The following is a 15,922-nucleotide window of genomic DNA, read 5'->3' as shown; positions in this document are numbered from 1 at the left end:
TGACAGGCTTGGCCGCCGAAGCTCTCAGGATCGGATTCGTTCCCCTCGGACACAGGCTCCCCCAGGCCACGGTCTGTATCTCCTTTTGCAGACTTGTAATGAGCCCAGGAGAGCCGCGAGCTCCTCCAATCACAGTCTAATTCTGCCCCCCAGACTGAGGGCTCTGTCTGGACCAACTGTACCTGGGGCAGCAGTTCTCCCCCCTTTCCCTGGGGCCCTGGAATGTGGGGTGGGGGGCCAGCCCAGCCTCCCGGCTCCTGGGCCTGTGGAGCCTTGTTCCAAGCCCTTTCTGGCTCCCAGGGCTGGGCTCTCTGGACTCCCCCCATGAATGAGCTCAGCTACCTAATTGCAGCTGAGGACGGAGGATCACCCTGCCCCCGGGCTGCAGCTCCAACACCACCTTTGTCTCAGAACAGACAATGGACCACTAAGAGGCCACGTGGACAGGCTGGGCTGGGCACTGCAAGGACCCAGGGATGCTTTCAGCACGTCCAGCCTGAGCCCCAGGCCCCGGGAGGCTCCAGAGGCAAATTACATGACTGGGGTTTTGGCTCAGACTTCAAGGGCCAGGGGCCCAGCCCCCCTTCAGCCTGGCTATAAAGGGCTGCCCAGGGTCTCCATCCAGGCCAGATCCTGCACCTGACCTGGGGACACCATGGCTGCCACTGCCACCAGCATCCGCCAGTTCTCAACCTCCGGCTCTGTCAAGGGCCTGTGTGCACCTGGTGGGGGTTTCTCCCGGATGTCCTCTGTCCGTATCGGGGGTGCCTGTCGGGCCCCCAGCCTCCTGGGAGCTGGCAGCTGTGGCAACATGTCGGTCACCTCATCTCGCTTCTCGGCTGGCTTTGGGGGAGGCTTCAGTGGTGGCTACGCCTGCAACCTGGGTGGGGGGTTTGGCTCCAGCTTTGGCGTGGCAGATGCCCTGCTGGGGGGCGGTGAGAAGGAGACCATGCAGAACCTCAACGACCGCCTGGCCTCCTACCTGGACAAGGTGCGCGCCCTGGAGGAGGCCAACGCGGACCTGGAGATGAAGATCCGCGAGTGGTACAAGAAGCAGGGCCCCGGGCCTGCCCGCGACTACAGCCACTACTTCAAGACCATCGAGGACCTGCGGAGCAAGGTGGGAGTTCCCTCCTCTGCTCTCTGCTCTTAGTACCTGCTCTGACTCACCCATCCCAGCCTCGGAGCTTCGCAAACAATTCTCCCCCATCCTAGATCTCCATCGTTCATTCATTCACTGACTCACTCACTTGCTCTGGACCCAGCCCTGGAGGACATCCCATGCAGCGAGGTTGTTTGGAATCTTCCCAGGGCACAGAGGGGAACTCCCTTCCTGGGGGGGAGCATTTTTGGGGTTGGTGATGGAGGAGTGGCCAGGGAAGACTTTAGAACCCTTGCAGCAGGAGATGGCCTCTCAGGAATAGAGAATGGTGTGGGCAAAGGCCCAGAGGTGAAAAGAATTTGGTGTGGTTGCTGGGAGTTGAGGCTAGACATCTCGCTATTCCATTCCACTCTGGGACTGCTGGGCTCACTGGGACTGCCCTCCTGCCTGCCTTCTCCTCCAGGTAGCCCTCCTGGATGGATGGTACTTGTTGTCTATCCCCGGATGTTGGGGTCTCTTCAGCCCTTTGAATCTCCATCTGTGCTCTGTTCATTGTGTCAATTCACCGAATCTGGCATGATATCAGTGTCTTTGCTGTGGTTCTTCCTCACGCCCTCCATGATGGTCATTCTGGGGTCCCCTGAGAGCAGGGTTTGTGCATGTCATTGCAGATTGGTGTAGAGGGAGGGGTGGGTTCCCTGGGGTCAGGAGCTATGATTTCACACTCAGACTGGAAGCTCCCAAGGACAAGAATTTCTTGGTCTAGTGGAGAGACAATGCACTCTCTTTCTCTCTCTCTCTTTCCTGACCTCTAAGAACATGGCCCGCTCTGTGAACATGGGTCTTCTGCACAAGCCTTGCCCTTGTGGGGTCAGGAGATGGCTAAGCAGGCCGGGGCCCTGCCATCCTGGGAAGCTTGGCCTGCCCAGTTTCCTGGCTGGGGCACCAGGCCTGGTGCTGCTCTGTGAGGGGCTTTGCCTGCTCCTGCCCGGGCCCTCCCCAAAGGCAGGGGATTCCTGTAAGATCCCCTTGGAAGCAGAACTACCAGCAGTGCCAGATCAGATACCAGTCTTGGTCGGATGGCAGGGAACCCAGGGAGCCCTGGTGAGTCAGTGCTCCTGAGCTTCAGGGTCAGCCAGCTCCTCATCACAACCCCCAGTGCATGCTCTGAGTCACCCCTACCCCCTCGGGTTTTCACAACCCACCCTCTCTGTGCCCCGATCAGCTTCAAAGCAGGGAGGTGAGGGGGTGGGACTCTGTGGGCTGTGATGGGCCCATTGAGGACCAGAGCAGTGAACAAACAGGCCCTCAGGCTCAGCTTGACCCAGGATCACTTCACAGAACTTAGGGCCTCCAGTGGGGGCAGGGGTGAGGGTGGTGGCCTTGCTCCTGGATACACAGGCTGAGCCCCACCCCAGCCCCCATCAATACACTCTGGCCCTCAGCCTTAAGAATTGATGGCGTAATGGCTATGCCGCTGGACTCCACGTAGTCATCGTGGTTTGAGCCTTGGACCCAGCAGCTTAAACTCACGCCGGGCGAGTATGCGTGCATGCCCAAGATCCCGAGAGGAGAATGGAGGACAACAGATTGCGGCGGGGCCATCTCCCCTGGGGGTATTTCTCCCTTTCTGTCTCTGTCTCTCTGTGTTTTTCTGATGAGCGCATGAGCCCTAAAATAAAAATCTCTCTTTGAAAAAACAGAATTCCAAATCCCAGCCACCTCATGTGCCATCACCATTGCGTTCTTCTCTCTGCCTACTCTGGGTGGGGTGGGATCTTGCTCTCCTGCACCCCTCGGCCGTTTGCTTGGAGCCTCTCTGGAACGTTTCCAAGATCACCCAGCAGCAGCGATAGTGACCAGCCTTCTGCTCCTTCCAGGGCCCTCTCCTCTCCTTGTTCTCACTTGAATGTCCCAGATGACCTTGTGTGAAAAGGGAATTTTGCCCTAGGTTTGAGGTGGGGCCAGTATAACCTCATTAATTAGTAAATTAATTAATCACATACTTAAACCAACGTACCCTGCGGGCTGACTCTGGAACAGTGCTGTGCCCAGGGCTGGGGATTCCAAAGAGAATGAAATAGACCTGGCCTTGTCCCCTGGAAGCTGGTCTAGTGAAGGAGGAAATAACCGGAAAAGTCATGGAAATAGGCTCAAATCACCAACTGGAGAAGTTGTGAGGGAGAGATGGGCGGGGAGGAGGGACAGCAGGGATAGCCTCCTAGAGGAGGGGGCACCAGGGACCCCAGGTGAATGTAGTTGGGGAAAAGGGAGTGAGGCTCAAGTGCTTAGGCATTGACGGTGGAAGGGGAGGGCATCCATGTTTACCTGTGCCTGGGCATCCTGCTCTCACCACTCCATGGGCCCCCAGAGGGCCTTGGAGGGACCCCTGAAATTCCTGGCCGGAGCTCTGACCCACTGCCCATAAGCCTGCAAGGTATCACAGGGCCTCCCTGAGGCTGCCGAGGGGTGTGCTCATTAGCCCACCGTGTCTCTCAGATCCTGGCTGCCACCATCGACAATGCCAGCTTCGTGCTGCAGATCGACAATGCCCGCCTGGCCGCAGATGACTTCCGCACCAAGTGAGTCTGGGTCCCTGGGGCTGCTGGGGGCTGGCGGAGTGTCCTTGATCCGCACACCACAGAGCACTCCGTGTGCACGAGGGCCACCCTCGGCCCTCCCTGGCTCATGCTTCCCATCCTCCAGGTATGAGACGGAGTTGAACCTGCGCATGAGCGTGGAGGCCGACATCAACGGCCTGCGCAGGGTGCTGGACGAGCTGACCCTGGCCAGGGCCGACCTGGAGATGCAGATTGAGAACCTCAAGGAGGAGCTGGCCTATCTGAAGAAGAACCATGAGGAGGTGAGGCCCGCTCAGGGAACAGGAAACTTGCCTGGGAGCAAGTGAGGCTGGGGTCTCAATATCCCTGGCCTGGGGTCAGGCTCTTGGTCCAGTTCCCATGTTCAGTGGGTTCCTGGCCCTGACCCTCAGAGGGCTCTGGTGAGGCCTGCAGAAGTTTCTCCTCCCAAAGACACTTCCCTTGTTCCTCGAGGCTCCCGGCGGCATTAACTTACTAATGAGTGAATCAGTCTAAGAACATACGGTGCTAATTATTATAATTAATTGTAATAGTGATAATCATAACAGCAAGCGTGAGTGATGCACAGCAATGATTACAGCGGATTCTGGCACCTTTGCTGGGTGAGGGACCAGTGAAGAGAGGGCTCGGAGCAGCTAAGGGATTTATCCAAGGCTGCACAGGGACCTTCCCTCAGATCGGCTGACTCACAGTCGCATCTAGATCTGCCTCCCCTTCTCTGCTACCTCCCTTTCCTGGAGGGTTCTGGGTCCCAGGGGCCCTGCCTGGGGACTCATGAAGTTTTGTATCATCCTGTCCTGGGGCTTCCTTCTCAGCTGATCTCTGGGCTGGCCTGAACTGGGGGAGTCTGATCCCTAAGTAGCAAGATGGCCAGAAGTGTTTACGGCCTGGTCACACAATCACTTTCCCACAGGGGGTCAGCGTCTCCTGAGAAGGTCTGGCTCTGGCTGCTTCCAGCAGAGTTGCTTTCCCTGTGCTTGTGATGAGGGGCTGGTGACGGGAGGTGAGGAGGGAGTCGGGGTGGTGACAGAGGTTGCCCCCACCCATCCTCTGCCAAGTTGGAGAACTGTCATCTCTCTACTGCCCCAGCACACACTGGGGTCCTGTGACGTCCCCTCTGGCTCACAGTATGTGTTGGGGACATTGCCGACATAGTCCTATATAGTTGAGACGTGGTAAGATCTGCTTTCATCTGGAGGGTGAGGAGCTGTGGTCTGCCTGAGTCTGTCTGTCTGCTATCGGCACCTCCCCCAGGTAGAGGGGCCATGTCCCCGAGGATGAGGAGCCAGGCCCTGGGATGCTCTCCCTGGCTGAGCTTCTGCTGTCTCTTGCCCAGGAAATGAATGCCCTTCGAGGCCAGGTGGGCGGGGATGTCAGTGTGGAGATGGACGCAGCGCCCGGCGTGGACCTGAGCCGCATCCTGAACGAGATGCGCGACCAGTACGAGAAGATGGCAGAGAAGAACCGCAAGGACGCCGAGGACTGGTTCTTCAGCAAGGTGGGTGGCCGTGGGAGAGCAGGTGTGCACACGTGTGGGCACACGTGCTGTGCGCTAGTGCGGGCTGGAAAATGTGCACGCTGAACCAGCTGGAGGGACCTTAGGAAACTAGTTGGACCAGCCCCTCATGTTTTAGATGTAAAATGTGAGGCTTGGAGAGGACTCGGAGAGAACTCAAGCTCACACAACCCTTCCCTGTGGCCTGGGGCAGAGATCCAGGCCTCCACAGCCCTGGCCTAGGGCTTCTCCCACCCTGGGTGTTTACAGGGATGCCCACTGCATACGTAACTCATACCCTTGGTACACACGTACTGAGCAGCTCCGGTGGCCCAGGGACTGTATCAGGCACACAAACAGTACAAACTCAGTCGAGCTCTGTCTCTGAGGGGTCGCAGTCAGTGGGAGTAACAAACATAGGAGACGGCAGGGCAAGACGAATTCTGTTGAGGGTCTCTGTGCACAGGTGCCTCTGGGCTCCCTTAGAGCTAGTTCTGAGAGCTGAGGGCTCAGGGGCAGTCCCTGGTCTCTGCCCAGCTCTGAAAACCTCCTAAAGCCCCTGTGGCCCATTCTGCCTTCCAGACGGAGGAGCTGAACCTTTTTTTGAACCGCGAGGTGGCCACCAACACCGAGGCCCTGCAGAGCGGCAGGACGGAGATCACGGAGCTCCGCCGCTCCGTGCAGAACCTGGAGATCGAGCTGCAGTCCCAGCTCAGCATGGTAGGCCCCTGTCGCTTCCCTACCCTGTTCCTGTCACTATGGGGTAGGCCCAGCCTGGTAGACCCCTACTCGGAGAACTAGAGACCCCCCTCAACCCAGCCTGTCACTCACGGTCTGCCCCAGTTACCACCTCACTGTTGTGCTGGCAGCACCCACAAGCCCACCCAGGTGGGGCCCCTCTCTGGGTGCTCTCCTTGGGGGAAGGCCCCAGCTCAGTCTCGACCCCTTGGCCCACAGAAAGCGTCGCTGGAGGGCAGCCTGGCAGAGACGGAGGCGCGCTACGGGGCCCAGCTGGCCCAGCTGCAGGGGCTCATCAGCAGCATTGAGCAGCAGCTGTGTGAACTGCGCTGCGACATGGAGCGCCAGAACCAGGAGTACCAGGTGCTGCTGGACGTGAAGACGCGCCTGGAGCAGGAGATCGCCACCTACCGCCGCCTGCTGGAGGGCGAGGATGCCCAGTGAGTGGGGGCCGGGCACCTGTTCTGGTGGGCTGGGGGCTGCTTCTCCAGCAAAGGCCAGGAGGTGTGAATGTAGGAACCTGTGGAGCTTTGCAGGAGGTAGAACTGATAACCAAGCCGGGGTGTGGCCTCAAGGAGCCTTGAATGCCAAATTAAAGCATCCAGATGGACTAGATCATATAGGCCATAGGGAGCCATGGGGGTGTTTAGAGCAGAGGAGGGGTAGGCTCATTAGATATTTCAGAATATTCACTCTGGCTGCAGAAAGAGAAGTCGGTCTGAGGGGTCAGGGTGGGGCTGGAGAGACCTCTCAGGAGGCTGCAGCAGGAGACGGGCTGAGACGTCCTGCTGTGCGGCAGGGGGAGGGCAGGCAGCTGGGAGGGAAGGTATAGCTAAAAACAGCAGGACTGGACGCCTGAATGTGGGGGCGAGCGTAGCTTGCAATGAGGACTCAGTGATGCTGAGTGGACGCATGAAGGGGTGGATAATGAGATGACCTTGGTTTCTGGGTCCCATGACTGTGAAGTTGGTGATGCCAAACCAGGACGGGCTAAGAGCAGGGTGGGTGGCGATCTGGTTTGGATTTGGGGAGGTGATCGGGGGCCCAGCTTGAAGGAGTCTCCATGTTTAGTCACACATTCTGGCTGCTTGGTCTCCAGCAGTGATGAAGCCCACCCGTAGCCTAGCCATAGTTTCTCCTGCTTCTGTTGTCTCTCTACTGGGCCTTCAGGATATGGAAACACCACTCGCTCAGCTCCTTGTAAATCCCTGGTTAGCAGCTGCAAAGTGCCACCTGGCCTTCCCTTGGGCTTTCTCCTTCTCTTTCTCTGGCCACGTTGAGCCTGTACCCTTTTGTCCCTGGATCTGTGCTGCTCTTTTCTGTGTCCTGCCAGCTGTGATTTCCCGCCAGCTTGTGAGTCCAGGCCTCCCCAACCGCTCCCAGCTTGCTCCCAGGGTCTGGGCTAGCTGGGATCTCTGGGCTGATGGTCCCCCTCTCCCCACAGCCTGGCCACTCAGTACTCCTCATCCCTGGCCTCGCAGCCCACCCGGGAAGGTAAGAACCTGCTCCACCCTGTCCATCTGTGAGGGAGATTGGGAGAGCCACAGGTGGGGTGGCAGATGGGGTAGGAGATTGGCCTGCAGTTCTCTGAGTCCTCCTCCTTCACCACTTGCAGCCATGGTGACCAGCCGCCAGGTACGCACCATTGTGGAAGAAGTCCAGGATGGCAAGGTGGTCTCCTCCCGCGAGCAGGTCCACCGCTCCACCCACTGAGACTCCTTTCCGCATGTGACAGCCCAGTGTTGAGGGCCAAGGGGCAGCCATCGCCTCCAGCTCCCGGCTTGTTCCTGTCATGCCCCGAGTGCCCGCCTGGACCCCCACCCCCCATCGTGAGCTGTTGTCTTTCTGTATCTGCTTCCTGCAGCTCTTCGCCACTGTGGGGGCCCCCTGGATTTGCCCCAGTGGCTGCTATTAAAGCCTGACCTGAAGTTCAATGCCTTGTGTGATCTGGTCTGTCATTGCTTTGGGGCAGTGTGGACTGAGGGGTTGGCAGGGAGGAGAGTTTATTGAGGGTTTGGGAATAGGCTTATCACCGGGTAGCCCGTTCTGCCCACCCCATCCAGGCCTGGGGCTGCTGGGAGAATGAGAAGAAGGAGGCAGAAGGATGGAGGATGAGGGATGAGACAGCCTGCCAGGCTGGCAGAGTTACTAAGAGTCAGCCTTGGGTCCCTGTTACCTGTTGCTGATCCCCGGGAGGCCCCAGTAGAATTTCTGAGCACAGTGCCTCAGCCCTGGGTGGGTTTGAGAGCAGAGGAGAAGAGCTGGGAGGGGGCTTTCACAAGGAGACGTTGGGGCATTGTATGAAAGGGGGTGGGAGCTGCACAGTCAGCCCAGGAAACCAGACCGGCTCTGCCCAGCCGGGGGTGTGTGTGGGGCGGGGTGCTGCTATGCGTGTGAGCGTGGGGGGCGTCCTGTTTGCTTTGGTGGCTGGGCAGCTGCCAGGCAATTGGGGAATCTGCTGGCTGCTGGTGAGGGCTGTCTGGGCCTGTCTGGGAGGTGGAAGCCATTGGGAGACTGAAACGCGACCACATTCCACCCTGAGGGCCTGCCGAGACCCTGGGACAGGGCAGGCTGGGGACGTGGGGTGGGGCACATGGTCAGCCTGGAGGAGCTGTACTCTGGAGCCCTGGCAGGGAGGGGGCTGGCTGGTCTCAGTAAGAGCCTTTTCTTGGACAATGTCCCCTTTAGGGTTCCAGCTGGCAGGGATCTGAGACACACGCCCTTTGCTTTTCTCTGAGGTCTTTTGGGGCACAGACAGGGTAGGAGTGGTGGAAGGGACCATGTCCCTCACAGTTTATCCAGAGCCCCTCTTATCAGGACACTCCCCCCACCATCTGCCATTTCCCCATCTACGTGAAGCTCTTTCTTGCCCATTCCAGCCCAGGACACACTATTCCCTCCTGTAAGAGGGAGGGGAAAAGGTTTAGGAGAGGATGCTGGGACCAAGGGTCCCAGGGTTAGGGACAGGGTCAAAACTAACCAGCTGGAATCTGAGTCCCTGGAGTGTGTCCTGGGTGTCAGGGTTCTGCAGATGGGGGGGGGGACCGGTGTGCCCAGGGCCCCTGGGAGAGGGAATGGGGCCTGTGGTGTGATGACAAGGAAGGACATAGCCCTGCCGCCCAGTTCTGCACTTAGGTGGGCAGTGTGGACATGGCACCCCTCTCTGAGCACCGTTCCTGATCTGTGACATGGTTGGTGAGCCAGGCTTGGTGGAGATCCTGTGTTGTATGCTGGCCTGACAGCTTTAGGGCCAGTTCTCAAGGCAGAATAGATTCTGGTCCTTTCTGTCTCCCAGCACCCAGCCCTGGGCCAGCACTGTGAATGGTGTGGGATGGTGAAAGAAAGCAACCTCAGGGGGGCCACCCGACTCCCCAGTCCATTTCTCCACCAGACAGACCAGGCTGGGATGCTGGGATGGCAGCTGCCCGGGAGGGCCTGGTGACGGTGACATCCTGCCTTCTCTTCTCCGTATTAGGTCATGGGAAAGCATGGCTTGAGGGCCTGCCTGAATCACAGGTGATGAGCTTGAGACCAGAGACACGCACACGCAGACACTCAGCACGGAGTTTGGAGAAATGAGGCAAAGCCCCGATGATGGGAGGGAAGGGGGCCCGCAGCCACCTGGGAGCTGGCAGGCGGCCAGTGGTGATGAAAGCCCAGGGGAATGGAAACAGAGGAGCGAGCCTGTTGTAATTGTTCCGCCCACTTGCCGGCCTATAAAGGAAGCGGGCGAGCCCCAGCAGCAATACGCACCTTGGGCTTCTCTCATCCTCTCCATCCCTCTGCTCTGTGCCTCCAGCCCGCCACCACCATGACCACCACCATCCGCCAGTTCACCTCCTCCAGCTCCATCAAGGGCTCGTCCGGCCTGGGGGGCGGCTCATCCCGCACCTCCTGCCGGCTATCTGGTGGCCTGGGCTCTGGCTCCTGCAGATTGGGGTCTGTAGGTGGCCTGGGCAGTGCCCTCGGGGGCAGTAGTTACTCCAGTTGCTACAGTTTTGGCTCTGGCAGTGGCTATGGCAGCAGCTCTGGCGGAGTTGATGGGCTGCTGGCTGGAGGTGAGAAGGCCACCATGCAGAACCTCAACGACCGCTTGGCCTCCTACCTGGACAAGGTGCGTGCCCTGGAGGAGGCCAACACGGAGCTGGAGGTGAAGATCCGTGACTGGTATCAGAAACAGGCCCCAGGGCCCGCCCGTGACTACAGTCCCTACTACCACACCATTGATGACCTGAAGAGCAAGGTAGGGCCTGCTGGTGGGGATGGCTTCTCCTCCTCCAACCGCTGGCATTGACAGGGGCCTGGAGTCTAGCCTGGGGGCTGCGTCGGGGCCTCAGGGAGCCCAGGGCAGCTTGGTTCTGGCTTGGATTCTAGGAGCCCACTCCGGGGCCCCATATAGCTCACATCCTCTTTTTTGGGGCCAGCAAGTTAGGCCATGGAAAAGCAGGCCTTGTGGAACCTCTTAGAGCCTCAGTTTCCTCATCATGGAGCTTCTTGCCAGCTCGTGTGGTTGTAGGATAAGATGACAGTCCTCGTGTGGAGGACTGGGCCCTCTGGGGCAGAAGGATATGGTATAGAGGTGTGTCTTTCCTTTGGAGCAGGGGTCAGAGGGAAGGGGCTTGGGGTGATGCCCTCCTGAGGGCACCTGCTGGGAGGAGGCAAGAGACAGGGCTGGACTTCAGGTTGGGGAAGCCCTCTTGGGTGCCTTATTTGGGGATTTTTCTGGCTTTTCCTCCCTCCCGCTGCCCCTTATGTATGGGGCCAGCAAACCCTGGCGGGGTGGGGGAAGGCGGTGCCTGCTGGAATTCCAGATTAGGGCTTAGCAGGGGCTGTGACTTCTGAGTTGGAACTACTATTTGGTGAGGGCTCCTTTAGCCTCCTCCTGGGAAGCCTTGTAGGGGTACCAGCGCTCCAACTGCAAAACAAAGGGGTTGCCCACATCTCCCCCTTCCTGGAATTCTGAGACAGCTTCTGCCCTTGGGATACTCTCCTGCTCTCTGTGGCTGTCCCGCACTCCCAGTGGGCTGCTGCCTCCCCTTTAAGGCTGAACCTGACACAGGGGTCTGCTCACCTCCAGTGCGGGTAGAAGCAGGTGCTGGGGGCAGGAGAGGCACGTCTCAGCTTGTCAGACTCTTGCTCACCCTCTGCCAACAGTACAGATAGGGCAGAGGAGAGGCCAGCAGGAAGAGAGGCTTCCTGAGAAGGAAGCAAATCCTGGCCCCAGGGGAGAGACATCTCAGCACCCAGGGCGGGGCTGAGTGGCTCCCACTCCATGACCCGATTGCTCTTCCATCTCCCCAGATCCTCACGGCCACCGTGGACAATGCCAACATTCTGCTGCAGATTGACAATGCCCGCCTGGCTGCGGATGACTTCCGCACCAAGTGAGTCCTAGCCAGCATGGTTGGGAGACCTGGCAGGCTTGGGAGGAACTTGGAGCACCCCTTCCCATGTCAGAACTTCTTGGCTGCTGGTGGCCAGGTCCAGAAGCTGGAGGTGGGGCAGTCCTGGGAGCCTAGAGACCACCTCTTAGTCCAGGACATAGCAAATGTGAATTCTAAAGATTGCCGGGCTTAGGCAGGTGATAGAATAGAGGAAGGAGGGCAGGAGGCAGAAAGCAGAGAAGGAAAGAGGCTGGTGGGTAAGGGATTTACCCTGTGATGATCCTTGAGCCCCAGGGCTGGAATCTGCACCCAACCCACCTCCTCACCACCCCCCACAAGCCCTCAGAGCCCTGGCAAATTGAAGGCAGGTGAGGGGCCAGGATCTGGATGTGTGAGTCCCAGGCACCTGGACTGAAGTCTCTTGCTCCCGTTGCAGGTTTGAGACGGAGCAGGCCCTGCGCATGAGCGTGGAGGCCGACATCAACGGCCTGCGCAGGGTGCTGGACGAGCTGACCCTGGCCAGGGCCGACCTGGAGATGCAGATCGAGAACCTCAAGGAAGAGCTGGCCTACATGAAGAAGAACCACGAGGAGGTGAGGTGGCTGGGGCAGCAGGTCAGAGAGGCTGACGAGTGGGTGGTGGGGCCCTGGGGCGGGGCCGTGGCTAAGGTCGTGGGAGAGAGCAGAGGGAGAAATGAATTAGTCAGCTCTCAGGGCTGCCCTTCCTACAGCTCCCTGACCCCTGGGGTCATAGCCAGCATGCAGGGCAGCCTCCTTCATGTACCAACTGCTTCCTTGCACCCAAGGACCCTCCAGGGCCACAGAGGCCTCCCCTACCTGTCCTGGCCTCACTGAAGATAGGGGACACATGAGGAGGTCTAACTCTTGTTTCAGTTTAAACCCTCACATCGACACCACCACGAAGTTTGAAATTAGAGGCCTAAGAACTCGATTTTATATTTGGGAGGATACTGGGGAAGAGGCAGTATGATGGTGGAGGCAGGACCCACACTGGACAGGTGAACAAGAGTCATTAGGAGGATTAGAGGGCAGAGGACAGGTAGAACTAAGGAAGGGTCCTTGGGGAGGGTGGGGGACCCCTTGTGGGGAAGGCTTGGGGGTGAAAGGCCAGCAAGGGCCATAGGCCACACCCACCCCTCTCTCCCCCACAGGAGATGAATGCTCTGCGGGGTCAGGTGGGTGGCGAGATCAACGTGGAGATGGATGCGGCCCCCGGCGTGGATCTGAGCCGCATCCTGTCTGAGATGCGTGACCAGTATGAGAAGATGGCAGAGAAGAACCGCAAGGACGCCGAGGACTGGTTCTTCAGCAAGGTGAGGGCTGCAGCAGGCCAGAAGCCTTTCTTAGGGACCAGGGTGCAGGGACCTGAGCACTGACAGTAAGCCTACCACCTGGCATTTTGGGGTGCCCTGTCAGCGAGCTGCATGGACCCTAGAGGTCAGAGTCACCCATTGCATTGACAGGCCTGGTGCTTAGCTAAAGCTGCACTCTGCGGGGAGGGGAATAAAGGCAGAGGGTGGAGACCCCAGAACTTCCAGCTCTCCTTCAAGAAGGCAGAGACCAGTGCCAGGGACCAGGCTGCGTGCCCTGGCTGTTTCTTGTTTCCAGTTCTGTGCCTCCCACCTGTAGGGACTAAGTGTAAAACTGAAAATTCCAAAGGGCACATTTTTGGATTTTAGGAAGTGGGAAGCTGGTGAGAAGGCCCGGTTCCCCTCAGTCAGGTTTGGGAGGCAGTCCAGAGACTCAGGGGAGGTCAGGAAGGTGGCTATGGCCTGGGGTGTGATGGGGAGCGAGGAAAACCTGAGGTTCCTGTCTGTGTAGAGACGGGGCCTTGGGCTGAGCATATGGAGGCCGTGGGGGCAGTCTGCCTGGGGGAAGGGATCCAGGCTCACGCTGCCCTGCCCTGTCCTGTGTCCTGTCTGTAGACGGAGGAGCTGAACCAACAGCGAGCTTGTGCAGAGTGGCAAGAGCGAGATCTCTGAGCTGCGGCGCACTGTGCAGGCCTTGGAGATTGAGCTGCAGTCCCAGCTCAGCATGGTAGGAACACTGCTGGGCATGGGAGCGCGCCCAGGGCCCAGAACGGGGTACTGACCACCCACACTGACCACCCACACTGAGGTCCTCCTGCCCTCCTGCAGAAAGCATCCCTGGAAGGCAGCCTGGCAGAGACAGAGAACCGCTACTGCGTGCAGCTGTCCCAGATCCAGGGGTTGATCGGCAGTGTTGAGGAGCAGCTGGCACAGCTGCGCTGTGAGATGGAGCAGCAGAACCAGGAGTACAAGATCCTGCTGGACGTGAAGACGCGCCTGGAGCAGGAGATCGCCACCTACCGCCGCCTGCTGGAGGGCGAGGACGCCCAGTGAGTGGGGGCCCAATGCCAGGGCTGGGAGCTTCTGGTGTGAGGATAGGGCTCTCAGACCCACATCTAATTCCATCTCTGTCTGTTTTCTTGCAGCCTGACTCAGTACAAGCCAAAAGAACGTAAGGATCTTGGAGGCTGAGGGCTGGGTGGGCTGGGTGGTGGGGTACAGGGGGCAGGCAACCCCCTGCACATCGATGGGGAAGCGTCCCCAAGGAGTCCAGAAATGATGGCTGATCCTCAGCAGGGCTGGGGGCAGGGACCCACTAGAGCTCAGGGCTGATGCTCAGAGGAAAGATCAAAGGAGAGATACTGCCTGGTCTGATGGAGGATGGGGCTGGGGATTGGTCCTTACCTTGGAGATGCTGGTCTGATGGGGAGCAAGAGACATGGTCTCATGACTTTGCTACTGAGAGACCTTACAGATGAGCAAAAGAGGTCCTGTCCCTGGGAAGTCTGTCCAGAGGGGAAATAGAACCATGATTCTTGGCCTCCAGACCCTAGTCTGATGGAGGAGATAAGATACTAGCCCTGGGGTTCCTGGTCTAAAGGGAGTACAGGGGACCTGGCTTTTGTCTTGGAGACCCCAGTCTGATGGGTGAGGTGGGAGCATAGTCCATGGTCTGGAGCCTGCAGAGCATGGAGACAACCCCATTTCATTAGCACCTGGTCTACATGGCCCCTCTCTCGGGGCCATGGTGACCAGTACACGGTGGGGCAGAACCAAGTAACTTGTCTGGGGAGGCGAGACTCACACATGGACACCAGCGAGGGGTGGGGTGGAAGGGAGGCATGAGCGACGTGTGTATGATGTGATGTTGAGGGACTCAACAATGGGGAGCGAGCTGGGGGAGAGAGCTGGCTCCACTCAGGGGGCCAGGGGTTGAGTGAGGGTCTCTAAACCCTGCTCACCTCCAAGTGTCCGTTTCTCCCACAGCCGTGACCACCCGGCAGGTGCGCACCATCGTGGAGGAGGTCCAGGATGGCAAGGTCATCTCCTCCCGCGAGCAGGTCCACCAGACCACCCGCTAAGGACTCGGCTGCTCCTGGCTAGCCCCCAGGTCAAGAGGCAGTCGCCTCACTGCCATAAGTCCTGCAGCTTCTGCCTCTCCAGCCTCAGCTCCACTGCTTCAGCCCCTTCTCCCCGATCCTGCCCTGCCTGATTCCAATAAAGCTTGTTGACGCGGATGGGAAATGTGTTCTTGTCTTTGCCCCTGGAGTGGGCGCTGGTGACAAATGGTGGCCTGAGAGAGTCTGGGGGTGAGGGGGAAACAATCCTTGGGCCTCCCCAGTGCTGCCTTTGGGGTTGAGGTCAGCTCTTCAGGATGAAGAGTAAGTGTGGGGTGGGTTTGGAGGGAGGGCTTTGCCTCTCCAGGGACTTGCCATGGAGGGAGGGTGGTCTAGGCTGTATTTGGGCTGGTCCCAGGCGGCCTCCTCTCACTTCCCCGCGATGCTCTTTCCCATCCATAAATGGCCTGGAAGATCTCAGGTGCAGGAGCCCAGTCCCGAGGGATGACTCATCCCATCAGTGGCTCCGCCAGGCCCTGTGGGCGGTGTCCTCTCCCGAGAGGGGGCAGGAGGTGGGTAAGGCCTTGAGATGCACAAAGGTGGGGGAGGTGGGGAAGGCAGGCTTCCTGAGACTTGGGAAACCCCCAAGAGGAGGTCTCATGCCCCTTCCCCTCAACTGTGAGCAGGAGGCTGTGCTTTTAGGGTAGGAGGAGGCCCCCAGGCAGGCATGGGAGGGAGGGGGCTCTTGGGGATGTTTCCTCAAATGGTCAGCTGCGGAGTATGATTGAGGGTGCTGCGGGGGAGGCTGTGCCCGGGAGCCAGGCTGCTGTTCCCTCCTCCCTGGCTGTTTGGTCCCTTCAGTTCCCCTTTTGGGAGAGGGGTGGTGTGGCAGGGAGGGGAGAGGAGGACAGCAATCCTGTCCCTGCCTCTCCCTGGGCTCTCCAAGTGCCAGCTCCATGGTGAGCCAGTGATAGGTGAGGGGCAGTTGTGGAGAGCAGGGAATAGAATCGTGCTAGGGAGGAGCCATAAACCTGGAAGACTTCCTTCGAGTAAATCCGGAAACCGTGGGCAGGACAGCCTGCTTTCCTGGTTTTCTTCAAGGAAGGGGTGGTTGGAAGAGGTTAGCTGAAGGGTGCCCCCACTCCAATCCATTACCAGGCCTGGGGTGTTTCAGCTGCTGCAGAATTAGACCAGGGCCCTGCAAACACTTCCTGCT

The 15,922-nt window shown here is 59.0% G+C and overlaps 2 protein-coding genes across 2 annotated transcripts; both read left to right on the top strand.

Moving 5' to 3' along the window:
* The first annotated feature begins 655 nt into the window (after positions 1-655).
* On the top strand, positions 656-7,675 carry LOC102478037 (keratin, type I cytoskeletal 42). Its single transcript, XM_006156051.3, has 8 exons — positions 656-1,120; positions 3,602-3,684; positions 3,809-3,965; positions 5,039-5,200; positions 5,780-5,917; positions 6,155-6,375; positions 7,380-7,429; positions 7,551-7,675. The coding sequence occupies exons 1-8, from the start codon at positions 656-658 to the stop codon at positions 7,646-7,648; spliced, it is 1,374 nt and encodes a 457-aa protein (XP_006156113.3). The 3' UTR covers positions 7,649-7,675.
* Positions 7,676-9,746: 2,071 nt separating this feature from the next.
* Positions 9,747-14,880, top strand: KRT17 (keratin 17). The gene is given in 9 exon segments (XM_006155982.1): positions 9,747-10,178; positions 11,237-11,319; positions 11,756-11,912; positions 12,491-12,652; positions 13,265-13,278; positions 13,280-13,376; positions 13,478-13,698; positions 13,795-13,820; positions 14,636-14,880. Coding segments are annotated over 9 exon segments (1,287 nt in total). The 3' UTR covers positions 14,731-14,880.
* Positions 14,881-15,922: the final 1,042 nt, after the last annotated feature.

This window comes from Tupaia chinensis, unplaced genomic scaffold, assembly GCF_000334495.1.
Source record: "Tupaia chinensis unplaced genomic scaffold, TupChi_1.0 Scaffold000477_1, whole genome shotgun sequence".
In the NCBI taxonomy this organism is placed as follows: Eukaryota; Metazoa; Chordata; class Mammalia; order Scandentia; family Tupaiidae; genus Tupaia; species Tupaia belangeri.
Note: the sequence above shows the minus strand (reverse complement) of the source record. Positions and strands in the feature narration are given on the sequence as shown.